General features: G+C 35.9%; 1 protein-coding gene across 2 annotated transcripts in view; it reads left to right on the forward strand.

Annotated features, from left to right (window-relative positions):
• TBCA (tubulin folding cofactor A) overlaps positions 1-12,614 on the forward strand; it is a 76,785-nt gene extending 64,171 nt beyond the window's left edge. For both annotated transcript variants that reach the window (XM_045848165.1, XM_045848164.1), the window contains exons 3-4: positions 10,154-10,240; positions 12,358-12,614. In XM_045848165.1, the coding sequence (XP_045704121.1) occupies positions 10,154-10,240; positions 12,358-12,438 (168 nt within the window). In that variant the 3' untranslated portion in view covers positions 12,439-12,614. The remainder of the gene's footprint in view (positions 1-10,153; positions 10,241-12,357) is intronic.
• The last annotated feature ends 5,191 nt before the right edge of the window (positions 12,615-17,805 follow it).

The following is a 17,805-nucleotide window of genomic DNA, read 5'->3' on the forward strand; positions in this document are numbered from 1 at the left end:
GGTCCTCCCTATTCTGCTAAAGCCGCATGGTTCTCTCCCCTAATGGCCGCCAAGTCTGGGTTTTAAATCCCCTCAGCCAATCTTCCTCTGCAGCCTCATTTCCGACTCCTCCCACACTCAGCTTCACATGCCAGAATTCATATCCTTCCAGCTTTACTGGGCTGCCATCATGAGTCTGGGCAGGTGTGGCCCCATGTCCTGGAGCCAATCTTCTCCGAGCTCCCACGCAGGCGCAGGCGCAGGCGCAGGCGCTGTAGCTTGGGGGATCTGCCCCCAGTCACGTCTTGGTGGGGAAGTTACTTCCATTCCCCTGGCTCAGAGATGATCACAGCTATTTAACATATCTAAGCGACCAGCCAAAGGCTATAGATATGTTAAATGACCACACCAGAGGGTAGCTGCAAGGCTGTTGCTATGCAAAACAGATCTCAATGGCCCCGCTCCATTTGTCCCTTCCCCCAACCCACACCGTGGAGGGGGGTGAGTTGGAGACATCTTAAAATCTGGACACCTTAAGTTCTGGACCCATTTCAAATGCCCATTTGGGGTTCCCCCTCTAGGCTGCACCCTGTAACAATCTCTTGACATTTGCTGAGTCCCTCATAGAAAATACCAAAGAAGCCAAATGCTGCATTTTGTGGGTTCTCTACCCCTCTGCCTGTATTTCCTCTTCTTCTGAGTTAAATACTATCCTCAGCCATTCCTCACTATCTTGACTCTTCTCTTACTTGGATTCATTTTGCTCTGGTTTTCCTGGATCTTCTGAACTAGCCCTGTTTCTGTTTTATAACACACGCTTATGATGCTATCTGTCAGTTTGTACCAAACTTCTTACCTGAAATTGATTTCCAAAATTGGCTTTTCCTGGACTAGGCCTAACTTTGGTTCTTTTATTTTTTATTTATTTATGTATTTATTTCTACTTTATTTTTATTGGTTGTGCTATTACAGATGTCCCCATACCTGGCCCCCCCACTTGCCTACCTCCCCTGCCCGTAACCATTGCCCCCACTTCCCTCTAGCTATCACTTTGCTGTTGTCTGTGTCTATGGGATATGCATATTATTCTTTGGCTAATCCCTTAACCTTCTTCCACCCAATTACCCCCTTCCCTCTGACAGCTGTCAATCTGTCCCATGTATCTGTGCCTCTGTTTCTAATTTTGGTTCTTTTCACAAAAAAGTAAGACATTTCAGGACCCTAATAGGCCAAAATACCAGTAGTCAGAGTTATTCTGCTATCTTTCTTTTCCGGCTAAGCAGTATTACACAACATCCAAATATTGCCCAAATTGATTTTTATTTTATTTTGTTTTTTGGTTTTTTTTTATTATTATATTTTATTGCTGTCACCCAAGGTAGGTACTCAAGGTGTGCTCTTCATGTGGTCTGAGTATACCCTCCTCTTGTAGTTGAGCCTTGGTTGTTGTTGGCAGATCAATAGGAGGGATTTACTCAGGCCAGTCAGCTGCAAGGACTGGCTGTGACCACTGACCACCAGCCTCGTTCCTCTGTGGAGAATCAGCAATAGAAGGGTAGGGTGGTAGTTCTCCAATGTAGTCTGTAGCTGTTCAGTGGGTGCGCTGGCCCTGGGATTTCCCCAGGTGGTGCAGTGGTACAGGTCAAGTTCAGCCCCCTCTTGTGTTTTGCCTGGAGCCACCCTTCCTGAGCTATAAAACAATCTGAGAAATCTGCTACTTCTCCAAGAGACGGCTTAGAGATTCCCAGGCCAAGTCAAACTGTGAATCTAATCTGGCTGCAGCTAGTCCCTGGCCCGGGGCTCACTGAAGCCAGCTGTTGCTTTTTTTAAAGGATTTAGGAAGTTGTGAAGCCTAAATCAAGACCAGCCTTTCTATGGAAAAGCAGCTTGGGCGGGCCCATAAGTTGGGTGGGGCAGAGTCTCTGGGGATCTCCAAGGTGGGTCAGTGTTAGGTTGATGGAGTTTCAGACATAGCACCAACTTACCAGCTCTGTGGGGGGAGGATTTAGCAAAGGGGCAGTGGCCTCTGCTCACCTTGATGCCAGACACTTCAGTTTCTCCCAGTATGCCACTGGTGCCTTTCAATCTGCTACTCCAGTGTGGGAGCTCATACGGAGTGAGCCTCAGTAGATGAGTCTGTGTGTGGGTTCTTTAAGAGGAACTGCTTGGGGCTCCAGAAGTTTCTTCCACTGACTCAGTCCCACTGGTTTTTGCCACTAGAAGTTGTGGGGACTTATCTTCTTGGCACTGGACCCCTGGGCTGGGGAGCCTGCTGTGGGTCTGGGACTCCTCACTCCCAAGATATCCCTCCTGAATTTTTATCCACCACCTGTGGGTGTGGGACCAACCTCTTCTGCATTGTGCCCCTCCTACCAGTCTGGATGGGTGTGGTTTCTTTAATTCTGTAATTGTCAGACTTCCATTCGACGGTTCTGAGTGATGGTTGTTCTATATTTTCATTGTAATTTTGATGTAGTTGTGCAAAGAGGCAAGCCATGTCTGCCTATGGCACCATCTTAATTGGAAGTCTGCCCAAATTGATTTTAGCTCTCTACTTATAATATACTTCTTCACTCTCCTCATCCCGCATTTAGGGATGGATATAGACGATTTTGCCTTCAACCAGGGAAGATACTCTGGTCTTTTTTTTTTTTTTTTTAACTTACCCAGGAACAGAAATGATTGGCAGTAATGACAGTCAAACATCTCTAAGGTTGATTCATTTGGTGTTTTCCAGAAACAGTATTAAAGAGAGAAACTGGGTATAGCTCAGTGGATTGAACTCGGGCTGGAAACCCAAGGGTCATCTGTTTGATTCCCAGTCAGGGCACAGGCCTGGGTTGCAGGCCAGGTCCCCAGTAGGGAGCACTTGATAGGCAACCACACATTGATGTTTGTCTTCCTCTGTTTCTCCCACCCTCTCCTTCTCTAGATAGATAGATAGATAGATAGATAGATAGATAGATAGATAGATAGATAACTTTTTGGAAGAGATAAACTGGTAACCATTTTCCCACCAAGATTTCTAAAAAATTTTGCAATTATTATATATATACAGTTGAAATTTTGTGAAATTTATCTTTTTGAGAAAGATACACACACATTTTTTTCTGATTTACTTGAAACATGAGTTAATAGTCAGTTTGATTTATGTTTTCCTAAAAATGAAGGGGAAACTTTTTTAATTAAATAAATGGAAAATAATAGGCTAAAGAAGATACTAATAGGCTAATAGTCTACAAAGAAGATTTGCCTTAGGGTCTCTTACAAGGCTGATTCTGTAAGAAATACCAGAATTTTTACTCTTTTTCAAGAGTAAAAATACTATGTAAAGTCCATTCAGTGGTGCAAGAAAATATTATTGTCTCTTGGTGTGTGTACGCAGGTGTATGAATAGTATTTCATTTGTATATTTTCTTTTTTGTTTTTTGTTATAAATTCATGGGAAGTTACAAAAAGTGTTTAGGGATGTCTCATACACCCTTCACTATTCCTCCCATAATGTTAGCATTTTGCATAATTGTATTACAATATCCAAACCATAAAACTGACATTGGTACACCATAGAGCTTATTTACATTTCACTAGTTGTAATTGTGTGTGTGTGTGTGTGTGTAGTTCTATACACATGTACAGTACTGTTCAGTACACATGTGTGTAGCTCTATCACATGTACAGCATGTGTAACTACCACTGCAGTTAAGATGGAGAACAGTTCCATCACAAGACTACCTTATGCTGCCTCTTTATTACTCTTTATTACCCCTGTTCTTCCCTCCCCTAAATTCTAAATAATTAACACTTTTGCAAGAATGTTATATAACATGGAATGGAATCACACAGTATGTAACCTTTTTTTTTAAGATTTTATTTATTTATTTTTAGAGAGGGAAGGGAGGGAGGGGTGGGGGAGAGAAACAGAGAAACATCAATGTGCGGTTGCTGGGGGCCGTGGCCTGCAACCCAGGCATGTGCCCTGACTGGGAATTGAACCTGCAACACTTTGGTTCGCAGCCCGAGCTCAATCCACTGAGCTACTCCAGCCAGGGCTAGGTTTTGTTAGATTTATACCTGAGTAGTTCATTTTCTTTGAAGCTATTGTAAGTGTGCTGTTCTTAGTTTCCGTTTCCACATAAACAGTACTTGTTAGGTAAAGAAGTACTACCAGTTTTTTGTGTGTTGGTCTTATATCCTGCAACCTTACTGAACTCACTTATTCTAGGATTTTTAAAATAGATTCCTTCTGACAAAACGTAGACAATGTATAGACCATCATGGCCACATAGACAATCATGTCATTTGCTGTTAGGGACAACTTTATTTCTTTTCAATCCGTGTGTCTTTTTTTCCCCTTGCCTTATTTGCTCTGGCTAGATATTACAGTACAGTGTTGAATAAGAGTGGTGAGTGAGAGCTGATGTTGTTACTTTGTTCCAATATCAAGTAGGTGGCAGTTAGTCTTTTATAATGAAGTATAATGTTAGTGGTGGGTTTTTTTGTAGGTAGTCTTTTTTAAGTTGAGGAAGTTTCCCTCTATCCCTAGTTTGTTAATTTTTTTGTCATGAATGGGTGCTGAATTTTATCGAATGCTTTTTCCATGTCATTTGATAAGATCCATATGGATTTTCTTATTTGGCCAGTAATATTGTAGATTACACAGACTGATTTTCAGATATCGAACCAGGCCTACATAATTTTTTTAAAAAATTTTGGAATCTTTTTTAAGAGTTCCTCACGCACCTATAGGCAAAACCCAGACTCCATAGCCTTTCTGGTAACACATTGCCTTTATGCTTAAGGAAAGTATCAGACAACAGAACTGGTCAGTGATTGCACCAAGACCCAACCTTGGTAGGTTTTTGCCAAATGGTCACCATCCATACATCCTCCCTTCCTGGCAGTGATATAAGTCCCCAAGACTATTTTTGCTGCAAGGCTCAACATATGGAGTCTTCACTGTCTAGGAGCAGAAGAAAGGTCTTGTCTTTTGAATATCTTCTTGATCACTTGATCGATGGTGTTTAATTCTTTCTGTATGTTGCTGGATTCAATTTGCGGATTTTTTTTTTTTGAGCATTTTTGCATCTTAAGTTTATGGGACATAATGATCTGTAGTTTTCATTTTAACACTGCTATTGTCTGGTATGGGCATCAGGTTAATACTAGTTTTATAAAATGAGCTGGGAAATGTTCCCTCCTTTTTTCTTGAAGGATCTGTGTAAAATTGGTACTAATTTCTTCTTTACATATTTGATAAAATTGTCCAGTGGAACAATCTGAGCTTGGAGAGTTCTTTTTCAGGAACTTTTTAATTACAAATTCAAGGTGTTTGATTATAAAACTATTTAGGTTATCACTTGAGTTTTAGTGATTTGCTTTTTCAAGCACTTTTAAGTTACAAATTTAATTTATTTAATGATCATAGAATTATTCAGGTTATCAGCTGAGTTTTAGTGATTTCCATTTCTTCTAAGTTGTTAAAATCAGGAGCATCATGAAGAATATTATAAAATTGTTTGTAGTATTTTTTTCTCCTTTTAATGGTTGCAAGATCCGTAGTGCTCTTTTTTACTACTGATACTGGTGGTTTGTGCCTTCTTACTTTATCTTTGTTGTTCTCACAAAGGTTTATCAATTTTTTTCAAAATGTCATCTCTTTGTTTCATTGCTTTTTCTGTTGTCTTTCTGTTTTTAATTTAATTGGTTTAAGATCTTATTTCTATTGTTTTCTTCCTTCTACTTGCTTTGGGATTATTTTGTTCTTCCTTTTCTAAGTTCCTGAACTAAGAACTTAGATTTTTAATTTGACATCTTCTTTTCTAATGTAAGCATTTAGTGCTGTAAATTTCTCAGCATTGCTTTAGCTGAATCCTGCAAAACTTGATGTGTTATATTTTTATTTTCACTTATCTATATATTTCTGTTTCCATTGAGACTTTCTTGTGGACCCATGGGTTACTTAGAAATATGTTGTTTAACTTCTAAGAGTTTAAAGATTTTTCTGTTTGTCCTCCTTTTATTTTGTTTTGTTGTTGTTGTTGTTGTTATTTGTCCCAGTATGCACTGTATTGCTGTGAATATTTCATGGCTGCTTGAAAAGTATTTGTATTTAACTTTCTTAGGTAGAATCTTCTATAAATGTCAGTTAGATCTTATTGGTTGATGGCGTTGTTCAGTTCTTTTATCTCTTTGCTGGTTTCTTTTTGTCTAGTACTTCTATGGGATATTGAAATCCCCAAATATATTTGTGGATTTGACCCTTATTTTATCAATTTTTGTTTTCTGTATTTTGAAAATATCTTGTTTAGTGCATACACATTTAGGATCACTATGTCTTCTTGGCGGTTGATCATTTGATCATTGTGTAATAATGCTCTTTCTTCCTAAGTTTTTTTGCTCTGAAGTCTATCCACTTATCCAACATTAATAGAGCCACTCCTTTTTTTAATGTTTAATGCATGACATGTCTTTTTTCATCCTTTTATTTTCTATCTATTTTGTTCTGTTTGAAGTGAGTTTCTTGTAGACTCCAAAAAGTTGGATCCAATCTGTGAATGTCTGTCTTTTAGCTGGTGAATCTAGACCATTTATATTTAAAATAATAATTATTGCTATTGTTAGAGTTTAAGAAACCAGATTATTTTTGACCCATGGGATTCTTCTTACATCTTTAATTAATCAGCAATAACCTCAAACACAAGTCAAATGAATTTCTTGTAGTTTGAGAGAAGGGCTCCCAAAAGTAAGCATTCCAAGAAGCCATGTGGAAACTATAAGGCTTTTTAAGACCTAATCTCAGATCTTCAGTCTCAGAATCCCACCCCACTACATTCCATTGGTCACACAGGGCTAACCCAAATTCGGTATGGGAAGTGGCTGCCCAAGGGCAAGAATTCCGGGAGATGAGGATCATTGGGGGCCATAGTGGAGACTGGCTACCACTACCACTAATTCACATGCTAAGAGTTGAAATCAATGTCGTCAGCTGTAACTCAGGCCCTGTCAACTAGCTAATCACTCTGAGGCTTGACTTTCTTATATGTAAATTGAGACTAGACTAGATGACCACTATGTCCTTTCTGACTCTGTGATTCTCCATCTGTTTTTCTGTCAAGAGTATCTTTATATCTTTTCCCACTCAGTTTTACTGAGGTATGGGTGAATGTTTAAAATTATATAGATTTAAGATGTGCAACCTGATTTTATTTGACGTATGTGTACAATGTGAACTATTCACTGCAGTCAAGCTACTCAACAAATCCATCACCTTATATAGCTGCCATTTTCATTCTTTTTTTGTCAAATGGATTTATCGACATGTTTATCAACACATTGCCATTTTACCATAATATAAAAAAAAACCATAATCATTGTTCCGTTATCTCTGAACTTCTCTGGAGCTCAGTTTGGCAGTTACCATTGGTTTCAGGAGCAGCCAGCATCCAATGTTGGAGTATCTGTAGATTATAGTTAGAGCTAGCCCTAGGTGAGAATGATCTGGATCATTAAAGAAGCTGGAATCCTTATGCCAATCAAGCGATAGAAGAATTTAACGTTGGCCAGATTATTTCACAGAACCCTTCTTCTTGGGGCTGGCGGGGGATGACGATCTGCCAATTAGAGTGTCTTCCCTCCAATTTATATATGTTTGATTTTAAAGGAAATTGATCAGATTTTAATTCAGTTGTTATTCATTGTTATAACCTGAGCCTTACTAAGCTTCCTCTAACTTCCATTTTACCTAAATAACATCCTCAAAAAAGTGTAATTTTTTTTAAAACAATGAGAAATTAGTAAGACTTCAACCTGTTGTGTTCCCCTAAGCTTCCTTGTACTTCCCATTCTGTATCAAGACTCTGGCCTAACCTCAGTCTTGTCATAGTGAGCATTAGAATAAACTGACAGTTTACTCAGATATTTTAAACAAAGATGCCATTCATTTGAGTGACTTCCTCCCAAAGGAACACTTTGAAAGGTAATACTCATTTAGTGTAGTGAAAGTATTTTGAGGGGTGTCTTTACTGTATAATCACACCTTATATACTGTCTTTTAAAACTATTTCTGACAGTTGTAATTCATTGTTACAAGGTAAAATATATGCTTTATGGCCTTGTAAGAGATGTCATTTTGGATTCCAAATCATAGTCATCACTGTACTGGAAGCCTTCAGCTCCCTCTGACATGGCCTTATAGAAGCAGTGTCAAATGTTTGTTTTTATGTTTATGCTTTTATACTGGATTGGAAGATGGACACCTTCTCTTTCCATTTTTGTATCTCCTGTACCTGGTGTCCTGCAGCTATATAGTAAGCTTATTGAACGAATTGGGGCTGGGTACAGGAGACACTAATCTTTGGCCCCACATTAACTCAGAGTCCCATTTTGATAAACTATAAGTGATGATTCTGGCTCTATAATAATGAATAAAATGATAATGAACAGAAGTTATTTTGGATAGCATTGTTTAAAGTTTATTTCAGTGACAACTTACTAAAGCTTTTTAAAAAAGTTTACAAGTATACATTTGGCTTGTCATGTGTTTGACCTATTCTTTCTTTTATCTTGTTTAGTTTCTATAGGGGAAATTTATAGGGGAAGAAATATGAATTGCTTACCCAATGAAATGTACCTGCCACTGATTTTTCACATGGATTCAGACTAACCAGATACACAAAAATAATGTAAGGGTGGTGATTAAATATATAGTATGCTTGGCTGTGAAGTCAAGTCATGGTTCGACATTTGAAACTTTCAACCTGTGTCTTATCAGTAAAAGAATTACAAGTTCAGTAGTAGCTTTTCACCTGAGAAAATATGGACAGAGAGAGCATCGTTGTATATTAGAGTTCTGATTTTGTTTACAGTGTGAGCTATGACAAAACTGTTGGGGCTGGGACTTACTAAAGTTTCTGTTAAAATACATTATAATTACCATTAAGTTATGCTTTCTTTTTATTTTATATGAGCTAGATAATTAATCTTAGTAGAAGTTCAGGTTTTTGTACTCATTTAACCAAAGGTATTTGATCACACATGAGTATTTGGAAACAAATGCTTAATTGATCATTGTGTCTCTTTCTGAAAATAGTTTTAAGGAAATAAGGCTTCCTGTTTACCTTAGGAAAAAGACTTTTTTGAGATCCAATATCTGAAACTAACTTATTTACCCCCTTATTGATTGGGTCTCTGAGTCATTGATTTGATTTTTTTTCTTCGATGATTTTATATGTTATAGTCGAGCTTTGAATATTTTTAAGTCCAGAAACATATGTTGGAATAAATAGTCCTGTGTTTAATTCTGTGGTGTCTTCTGTAGGAAGAGGCAGGAGTTCAGATTCAGAGGGATGCTAGGTTAGTAATTTGGCTCAAACTACATGGGGAGAATAATCTGTCTCCTAAAATGAAGCACAAGGATAAGTAATAACTTTTTATGCATGATAAGCATCAAAAATATGAACCTGCTGGTCTTTGCTTTTCATTTTTCTTTCCCTCTGTCTTTCAGTGAGAACCTCCTGCAGTGTGCACACGATGTGATCAATAACTCAATAACTTTCTTCATGCAGTAATTATCTCCATGTGATATTATCTGAACAGTGTTTTTCTTTATTACTCAAAAGATGCAGGAGATATTTATATAACCAGCTGATCCCATTTTGGATAAAGGTGCTTTGTGACAGCAGGAGAAATAGTTTATTTTAAATAGCCTTTTAAAATAAATGCTCTATGGAAAGCTTTTCCAGTTAATTTTCACTTAGCACAAGAAGGTGTTACCAAAAAGGTTTAGATCTAAAACTTGTGCTTTGTATATTTTACAGTATGATAGTCATTCTGACTTTTAATAAACATAATTTAAATTAAATATTGAGTCCTGGCTGGGTGGGTCAGTGGAATAATTAAGTGTTGTTTGGATGTGCTGGGATTACAGGTTCAACCCCCAATTAGGGCATATGTAGGAATCAGCCAGTGAATGTATGAATGAGTGAAACAACAAAAATAGATCTCTCCTTCTCGCTTTCAGAGCAGTCAATAAAAAAATTAAATTAAAATATGGAACTGTTTTACATATCTGTATTGTTTTCTGATTCCTAAGAATCACTTTAGATATTTATAGAGGTGTAAGCTAAATACATAAGTTCTGTCATTTCTGCCTGTCTCACAGAGATTCTTGTTATAGGCAGAGATCCTGCAAGAGTCCCGGATGATGATCCCAGATTGCCAGCGCAGGTTGGAAGCGGCATACGCTGATCTTCTGCAAATATTAGTAAGTAAAGATTCTCTGTCTTATGTTTAAATTTTTTTCAATCTGATATAAAAGATCAACATTTTTAAATATTTTACAGTGAAAACGAGTTGGTGACATATTTTGTTCACTTACCCAGTGGTACCAATATATTCAGAATAATTAATGCAGTTTAAATTTTGGTTTAAATTATGCCTTCAGTAAAAGTACTATGTCCAGTATGTTTTTTCTGTTTATTTAAACTTAATATATTTGAGTTAACATGGTAGGTATTCATGGTACTAATATTGTTCCCCAGTATCTTGAATTACTTGATTTTCATACATGAAGATCTTTTTTTCACACATTGAAGGTGAGTAGATTGTTTGAAATTTTAGAAAATCGTAAATGTGTCAAATGAATTTGGACCATAATAAAAAGGGTCTGGAATTCTTTCAGATTTAAACCTAAATTAATTTGAGAGAAAAACCCTGTGATCTAGATAGTCCTCTTACATTAAATTGGAGCTAGATACACTGTTATTATACTTGCTTTATAAATGCTTTGTGATACAGTGGCAGTCATTTTATAAAGAATTCTAAGAATAATTAAGTCATCTTATTTCTGTCCTAAAAGAAATAAAAAGCATAATACTATATACAAGCCAATTGGAATATATATGGATGGTAATTTGATGAATTCTAACATTTATTAATCTCATTTAATATTTCTATTTCTTGAGCTAATATTAATTGCTAGCTACACAGATGTCTCCTGATTCATAGTTGTTCCTTATATAACAAGAATAATGTGAGGCTTTTTCAGTGTGATCATATATATTCTTTGAAGGAGAATGAGATTTGTTTTCCCACAAAAATAGCATTAAGACTAAATCTGTAGAGAGAGAAAGGGGGAAATATTCACATTTTACTGTAATTTTGATGTAGAACCCTGTATTTATCAATAGGAACCTTTTAAAGGCGAGATTGCTTTCCTTAACAGCCAAAAACAAAGCTATGATTTTGAAATAAAGAGTAGATGAAAGCAAGAAATAATTACTCTATTAAAATATTACTTGAGACAGAAGCATCATCTGTATTTCCTGACAATTTGAATGATTTTTTTCTCTCATGAATCTAGTAGCAAAGAAATGAATAGAAATTGCTTGAAAAAAATAATATTTTCTTTGGATGATGTGTTTGAGAATGTATTCAGCAATATCTCTACCCTCAAAGAGCTTATATTTACTGATAGAGAACAAAGACAAGTATAATGCAGAGGTTTAAGAAATTCTTACCTATAGTCTGAATTAAGCAAATTCTTACTCCTTTTGCTTTAAGTTTTATATTACATAAATATACACATTTTATTCCCTCTGCTCTGCAACTGCTTGTATATCTCCATCTTCCGTTGACCTGACCTGAATTACTGACCATAGCCTTGTTTATTTATTAAATACCAAGCAAAATTGGCTATGCATAATAACTTAGATGATAATATTTCATTTATCTGTTGCCACTATAATATATTAAAGCTTTTTATATAAACTATGAAGGAAAATTTCAGTCTTTAAATATTGAAAAAGGAAAAATGTTAGTATTTTGTTTCCTTATGGGAGGATATATAATGTTTATTAATAGGCAGGAAGTTCACTTTTCTAATTCAAAGATTATACTTAACTCTGGCATCATCCCCGAGTCGTCTTTGTCATTGTGAGTAGCTTTGGAATTATTTTGGTCTAAATTTTCATATATGTAACACATTAAGAAGTCATCGTTTTTTGCTTTTAGTCCATGATTAATAATAATCCCTTCTGTATTATGATGTGTTGACAAAACAGGAATACATTTTTAAAAATTTTTCTTAACTTCTTATTCAATTACTTAATGTTAATAGCTTTAGATGACCATATTTTCACTTATGATATGAGAAATATACAATGAGACCACACCAAACCTATTTCTTCTCTTACCTGTAAAAAAAAAAAAAAAACTACAGGGAAAAGAACCTGTGGAATTACACTATATTTAGATGAGGCTTGGAAGCCTTTTTCTTTTAATTTTTGAGCTATTTACATTGATGGTTTGTAATACTTGAGTAAATAATAAAGTACTAAAGTTTGAGAAGGATAAACTTACTTTTACTATATTTCATTTTAGGAGAGTGAAAAGGAGTTGGAAGAAGCTGAGGAATATAAGGAAGCACGTTTAGTACTGGATTCAGTGAAGTTAGAAGCCTAAAGTTTTTCTGTACAGGGTGTTTTTTGCAATTAAACCTGGGATTCATTCCACAATTCATTGTTTTTGACCACTGCTGTTTGTTCAAGTAGTATGAGAATGTGATTCTTTTTATGTAGTTGCAAATATTTTTCTTTGCCTAATTTAATGTGTCAAATAAATGAATTCATCTAATAAAATCGTTTTTTATACTTTTTTACGAAATATTTTAATTAAACTTTCATTATTAAATCATAGACATTTTTGACAGAGAATTAAAGTTTGTTAGATTCTATTTGAAGTTCAAATATTTTGCTTTATAAGTATAGTTTGAGTTAAAAACAGGATACTGCCCTGGTTGGTGTAGCTCAGTGGGTTAAGCATGGGCCCGCAAACCAAAGTGTTGCTGGTTTGATTCCCAGTCAGGGCACATGCCTGGGTTGCGGGCAGGGTCCCCAATAGGGGGCACACGAGAGGCAACCACACATTGATGTTCCACTCCTCCTCTTTCTCCCTCCCTTCCCCTCTCTCTAAAAATAAATAACATCTTTTTTAAAAAAACCCAGGATACCGTTTTATTTTTTAGATAAAAATCCAAATTTTGAGCAATTTCTTCTGAATAGGGTACAACTCCCTGATTAGAAGAACCACATATTTATCACTTCACAGTGAAAGTCTATCATTTTCACTACTAATGAGAAACATTTAAATTTTTTTCCAGAAAGACAGATTTATACAGAAAACACCAGCCATTTAATGTTCAAATAAAGATTCCTATGAACAATAAAGAATTGAGCCCTGGGTGGTGTGGCTCAGTGGATTGAGCACTGGACTGTAAAGCAAGGGGTCGCCTGTTCAATTCCCAGTCAGGGCACATGCCTGGGTTGCAGGCCAGGTCCCCAGGTGGGGACATGCAAGAGGCAGCCATACACTGATGTTTCTCTCCCTCTCTCTCTCTCGCCTTACCCCTCTCTCTAAAAAAAAATTAAATAAAAAATTAAAAAAAAAAGAATTGAGTTGTATTTTGAAGAAATAACCTCTAATGCCACTGGTGTGTTGGGAAATGTTTAATGGCTCTTAAAGATGAGAAAGGAAACTCTGAGTTAGGTGTTGCTGATTTTTGTGGTATAAATTCTACTACTGTGGCTGATTTCAAGCTAGTAACGTGACATCACTGAACACAGAGTTGGGAAGGTAATGAGCCAGCTCCAAAATACACTGGCCATAGCCAAACCTGGATTATTTTTGATTAACTAGAAAAGAGCATTGCTTTATCACAGGTATTTTTTCAGTACAATTATAAACCCATCACCTAACCATTTGAGTTCATTTTCTAAAAATATGTAACAACTCATGTTCTCTATTACTAGAAAATGTGTATGAGCCTTATATTGTCAGCCTAACATGAGCAGTGACCTAATGAACCAAAATAGGTATAATAGCACTTAAACTTTAAACTCATAATTGAAGAAAATAGTAAAACTTGCATTTTTGCAGCTACAGACTCATAGTGTGGTTTGGTTTTTAGAAATTGCAAATGGTTGCTAGAAATCAAAACATTGAATATGTTACGATTAGAGAAGTGGAAAATAATATTCTTTCCTAACGTTATTTATAAAGGCTACTCTTGTTTTAAAGTACAGAATGTATCATTTATAAAATCTTTGTACATGCAGAAAATTACTTCATTAGAGAATAACATACATCAGAAGCATTTCTAAATTGAAATGTCATCATCTTGAAACATATTGCATGCCATTTAATAAGTAGTTTAGTAGGGGAGAAGAGTGTGGAAATAAAAACTATAATTACAATGTAAATTTTTATACTGAGGTTCAATATGAGAGCTTTGAGTACCAGGAGAATTGAAAATATTTGTAGATAAAATTACTAAGCACCCGACAGTTTAGCCCTTATTTTTTCAAATGAGATATTACTTAAAGTGTTTGACTATTTTTAATGTAAAACATCTCATTTCAGTATTTTGTCAAATACATAAGTATTATATGTATTCATAGCAAATGGTTTTCTGACCAATTAAAGCTTGAAGAGTGCACACCATTAAAAAAAAAGAAAAGTGCTCCCTGGCTGGTGTAGCTCAGTGGATTGAGCGTGGGCTGCGAACCAAAGTGTCACGGGTTTGATTCCCAGTCAGGGTACATGCCTGGGTTGCAGGCCATGGCCCCCAGCAACCGCACATTGATGTTTCTCTCTCTCTATCTCCCTCCCTTCCCTCTCTAAAAATAAATAAATAAAATCTTAAAAAAAAAAAAGAAAGAAAAAGAAAAGTGCCCTGACTGGGTGACTAAGTTGGTTGGAATGTCATCCATACACCTTAATAAGGCTGTGGGTTTGATGCCTGGTCAGGGCGCATACAGGAGGCATCCAGTTGTCGTTTCCCTCACCCCCGACCCCTTCCTTTCTCTCTCACAAATCATATGATCTGAATATTGTTTATTGGGAAAAAAGTATTTTCTTATCAAAAAGCAACGTAGCTAAAAAAGAAAAAAGCGTATCTTTAGACAATTCCTACCTCAGCTATAGATTTTATACTGGATCTCTCCAAGTATTGATGAGAAGCAGCAAAAAGCCTAGAATTCTGTGAAAACTTACTCCTGGGAATTTTTGACACATTTCCCTTAATTTTTCACAACCAAGAGGCACATTAAATTAATAACAGTTGTAAGTGATTCAGCATTAACTTGTTTTTAAGCTTCTATTTAAAGCCTTATATCTGTGTAACAATAGGTAGAAGTTACCAAAAGGGATGTTGCCTTTTCTCCCTACTGCCGACACCTGACCCCCAATCAAAATAGCAGTTGCTCACAAACATTTGTAGAATAAGTGAAAAGCAAAATATCTTGAACCTTTGTAGTGAGAGAATACTATGAAGGGTTCCATCACATCAAAAACACAACACAGAGCTTTTCAAACTGTTTTGGCCACAAATCACACTAAGAAACATTTTCCGTTGTGACCCAGTACATAAAATAATAAGTATCCTTAATATGTACAATTTCTCAGATGTTTTTTATTGTTTCATTTTTTAATAGTGATCATAACCACCTGCCAGTGGGTTGTGAAAAACACTATCCTAATACAATACAGTCAGACCTTGGTTTAATTATAAAAGTTCTGTCATCTGTAATACTTTTTAGGTCTCAGAGCAGTTGTGTAAGTGAATGTTATATAAACTGTTGGTATAAAGTGTCATGATGGTCAAGTGTAATCACTTAACATTGGTTAGGTGCTCTTAGTCCTTCCACAGACAAATACAATGGCTTCCATAGGACAGGTAAACAAAACAAAGACACACAAATGACAGAATCAAGTAGTAAGCCTAACTTTTTTGTATAGTTTTCTGTATTGCAAAGGGTACCTCATTTCTAAGTAAGAAAGTTCATAGGATAAAGAAATATAACATATGAAATGAGTAAAGGCACCAAATGTAGGCCAGTTTTACTGCTGTTGTTAAGAGCATTCCCAAATTCTAGAATTTCACTTGGACATTCTTGGCCCATGGGCAGTTAGTCCTAGTAAATCAAAGTACTTCCCCGAAGTCTTGCACAGGACCTTTCAGGCTGGGCTTTTGGAACATTTCCATTCTGGAGAAATATTAACATCCTAAGAAAGAACCAAGTCATCTTTCTTCAATCCTATACTGGACCAGGTGGGTAAGTCATGTAAACAGTTCCTTAGGAAGGAATGTAAAGAGTAATGAAAGCTGGTTAAGGCAATATATTGTAATGTTCATTTAACATTTCTTGACTTTCCAGTCAAGAATATTCAAAGCCTAATATTTAAAAATTGTCTCTACGCCTATACCTGTGCATCGAATCACTTCCAAATTGAGCAGTCAAACCTGGTTAATCTAAATTACTTTGCAAACTTCATTACATTAGTTGGCTTTTTAAAAATCCTATCAAATTTAATAAGGACATATTCTACAGCTGGTTATCACTTAAATCTTATTATTTGGTCATTTAGATAAACCAAGGACAGATTAATCCTTTCTTTGATGGCAAGTCAGGACCTTTAAATGTCAGTGTAAACTTGACATGAATGTGAGCAAGAGCTGTTAAGCATTTGTCATGAAAGGGTTAATCGGGTAATTTGGTCCTTGATACTCTTGAGTGCTTTAGCTGGAAAGAAATTGAATGGTTTAGAAATGGTGCACTATGAAACAAGTTATAAGTATTAGTGTACTTGAAATTTTCAAGAGTGCTTCATATAAATCTACATTGCACTCCACTATTAGTCTTACAGCTCTCGTAATATGAGAGGTATTTGTTCATGTATTGGACTTGCACAGAAAGGTAAAATTAATTTATGTTACAATAGATCTGTGCCTTTGTTTTGTGCTTTTTGTTGACTGTCAGCTAGTTGACAAGGTACATATATGTCACAAGAGATTAATATTTTTAATGCACAAAGAGCCCTTTTAAAGTAATCAGAAAAAAAATCCCCAGCATATAAAAAAAATAGAGAAAACATAGAAACACACAGTTCACAAATTAAGGAATGCAAATGCATAGCTTTTTAAATGTTCCAGTAGTAATCAAATTCAAAGTTTAAAAACGATGCAAAATTTTAAAAGATGAATGATGAGATAAGGGCCTATGAGATAAAATACTAGCTAATCAGATTAGATAAAAGGGTAAAATGAAAATATTGAAAAAGGCATTTTCATATGCAGTTGATAAGCGTATCAGGAAAACACAAGTCAGTCAGTCACCCTTAAGATAATCAGAAGCAATGAGCAAATTGAAGTGGGTAGTTACAAAATGAACATATAGAACTTTTATGGGTTGAATTACGTCCCCCTAAAAAGATAAGTGGAAATCCTAACCCCTACAACCTCAGAATTTGACCTTACTTGGAAATAGGGTCCTTGCAGATATGAGTTAAAATGAGGTCATACTTGAGTAGGATAGGCCCTAACGTAATATGACTGACACACCAATAAGACTGTGTGACAAACGCAGGCAAGATTGGCATTGTGTGGCTGCAAGCCAAGGGATAACGGGTGACTAGAAGCTAAGAGGAAGGCAAGGAAAAGATTCTCCTTAGATCTCTTGAGCGAGTATGGCTCAGCCAAGACTTTGATTTTGGAATTTTAGCCTCCCAGATGATGAGACAATTAATTTCTGTTTTTTAAAGTCACTTAGTTTGTGTTACTTTGTTAAAGCGGTTATAGATATACATAGAATCCAAAAGCTTTTCTATATGTCAACAATAACCAAATACAATAGAAAAATAAATCCCTCCTGAGTCATAGAAGACATTTTTTAAGATGACTTGTACTATGTAATGGAAAGTTGCAATTGTCAAAATGTGATTTCTCCCTATGTCAATCTGTAAATTCAATGAGAATGCAACAGGGTTTGGAGA

Source organism: Phyllostomus hastatus, unplaced genomic scaffold, assembly GCF_019186645.2.
Source record: "Phyllostomus hastatus isolate PE091 unplaced genomic scaffold, TTU_PhHast_1.1 phas_contig_58, whole genome shotgun sequence".
Taxonomy (NCBI): domain Eukaryota; kingdom Metazoa; phylum Chordata; class Mammalia; order Chiroptera; family Phyllostomidae; genus Phyllostomus; species Phyllostomus hastatus.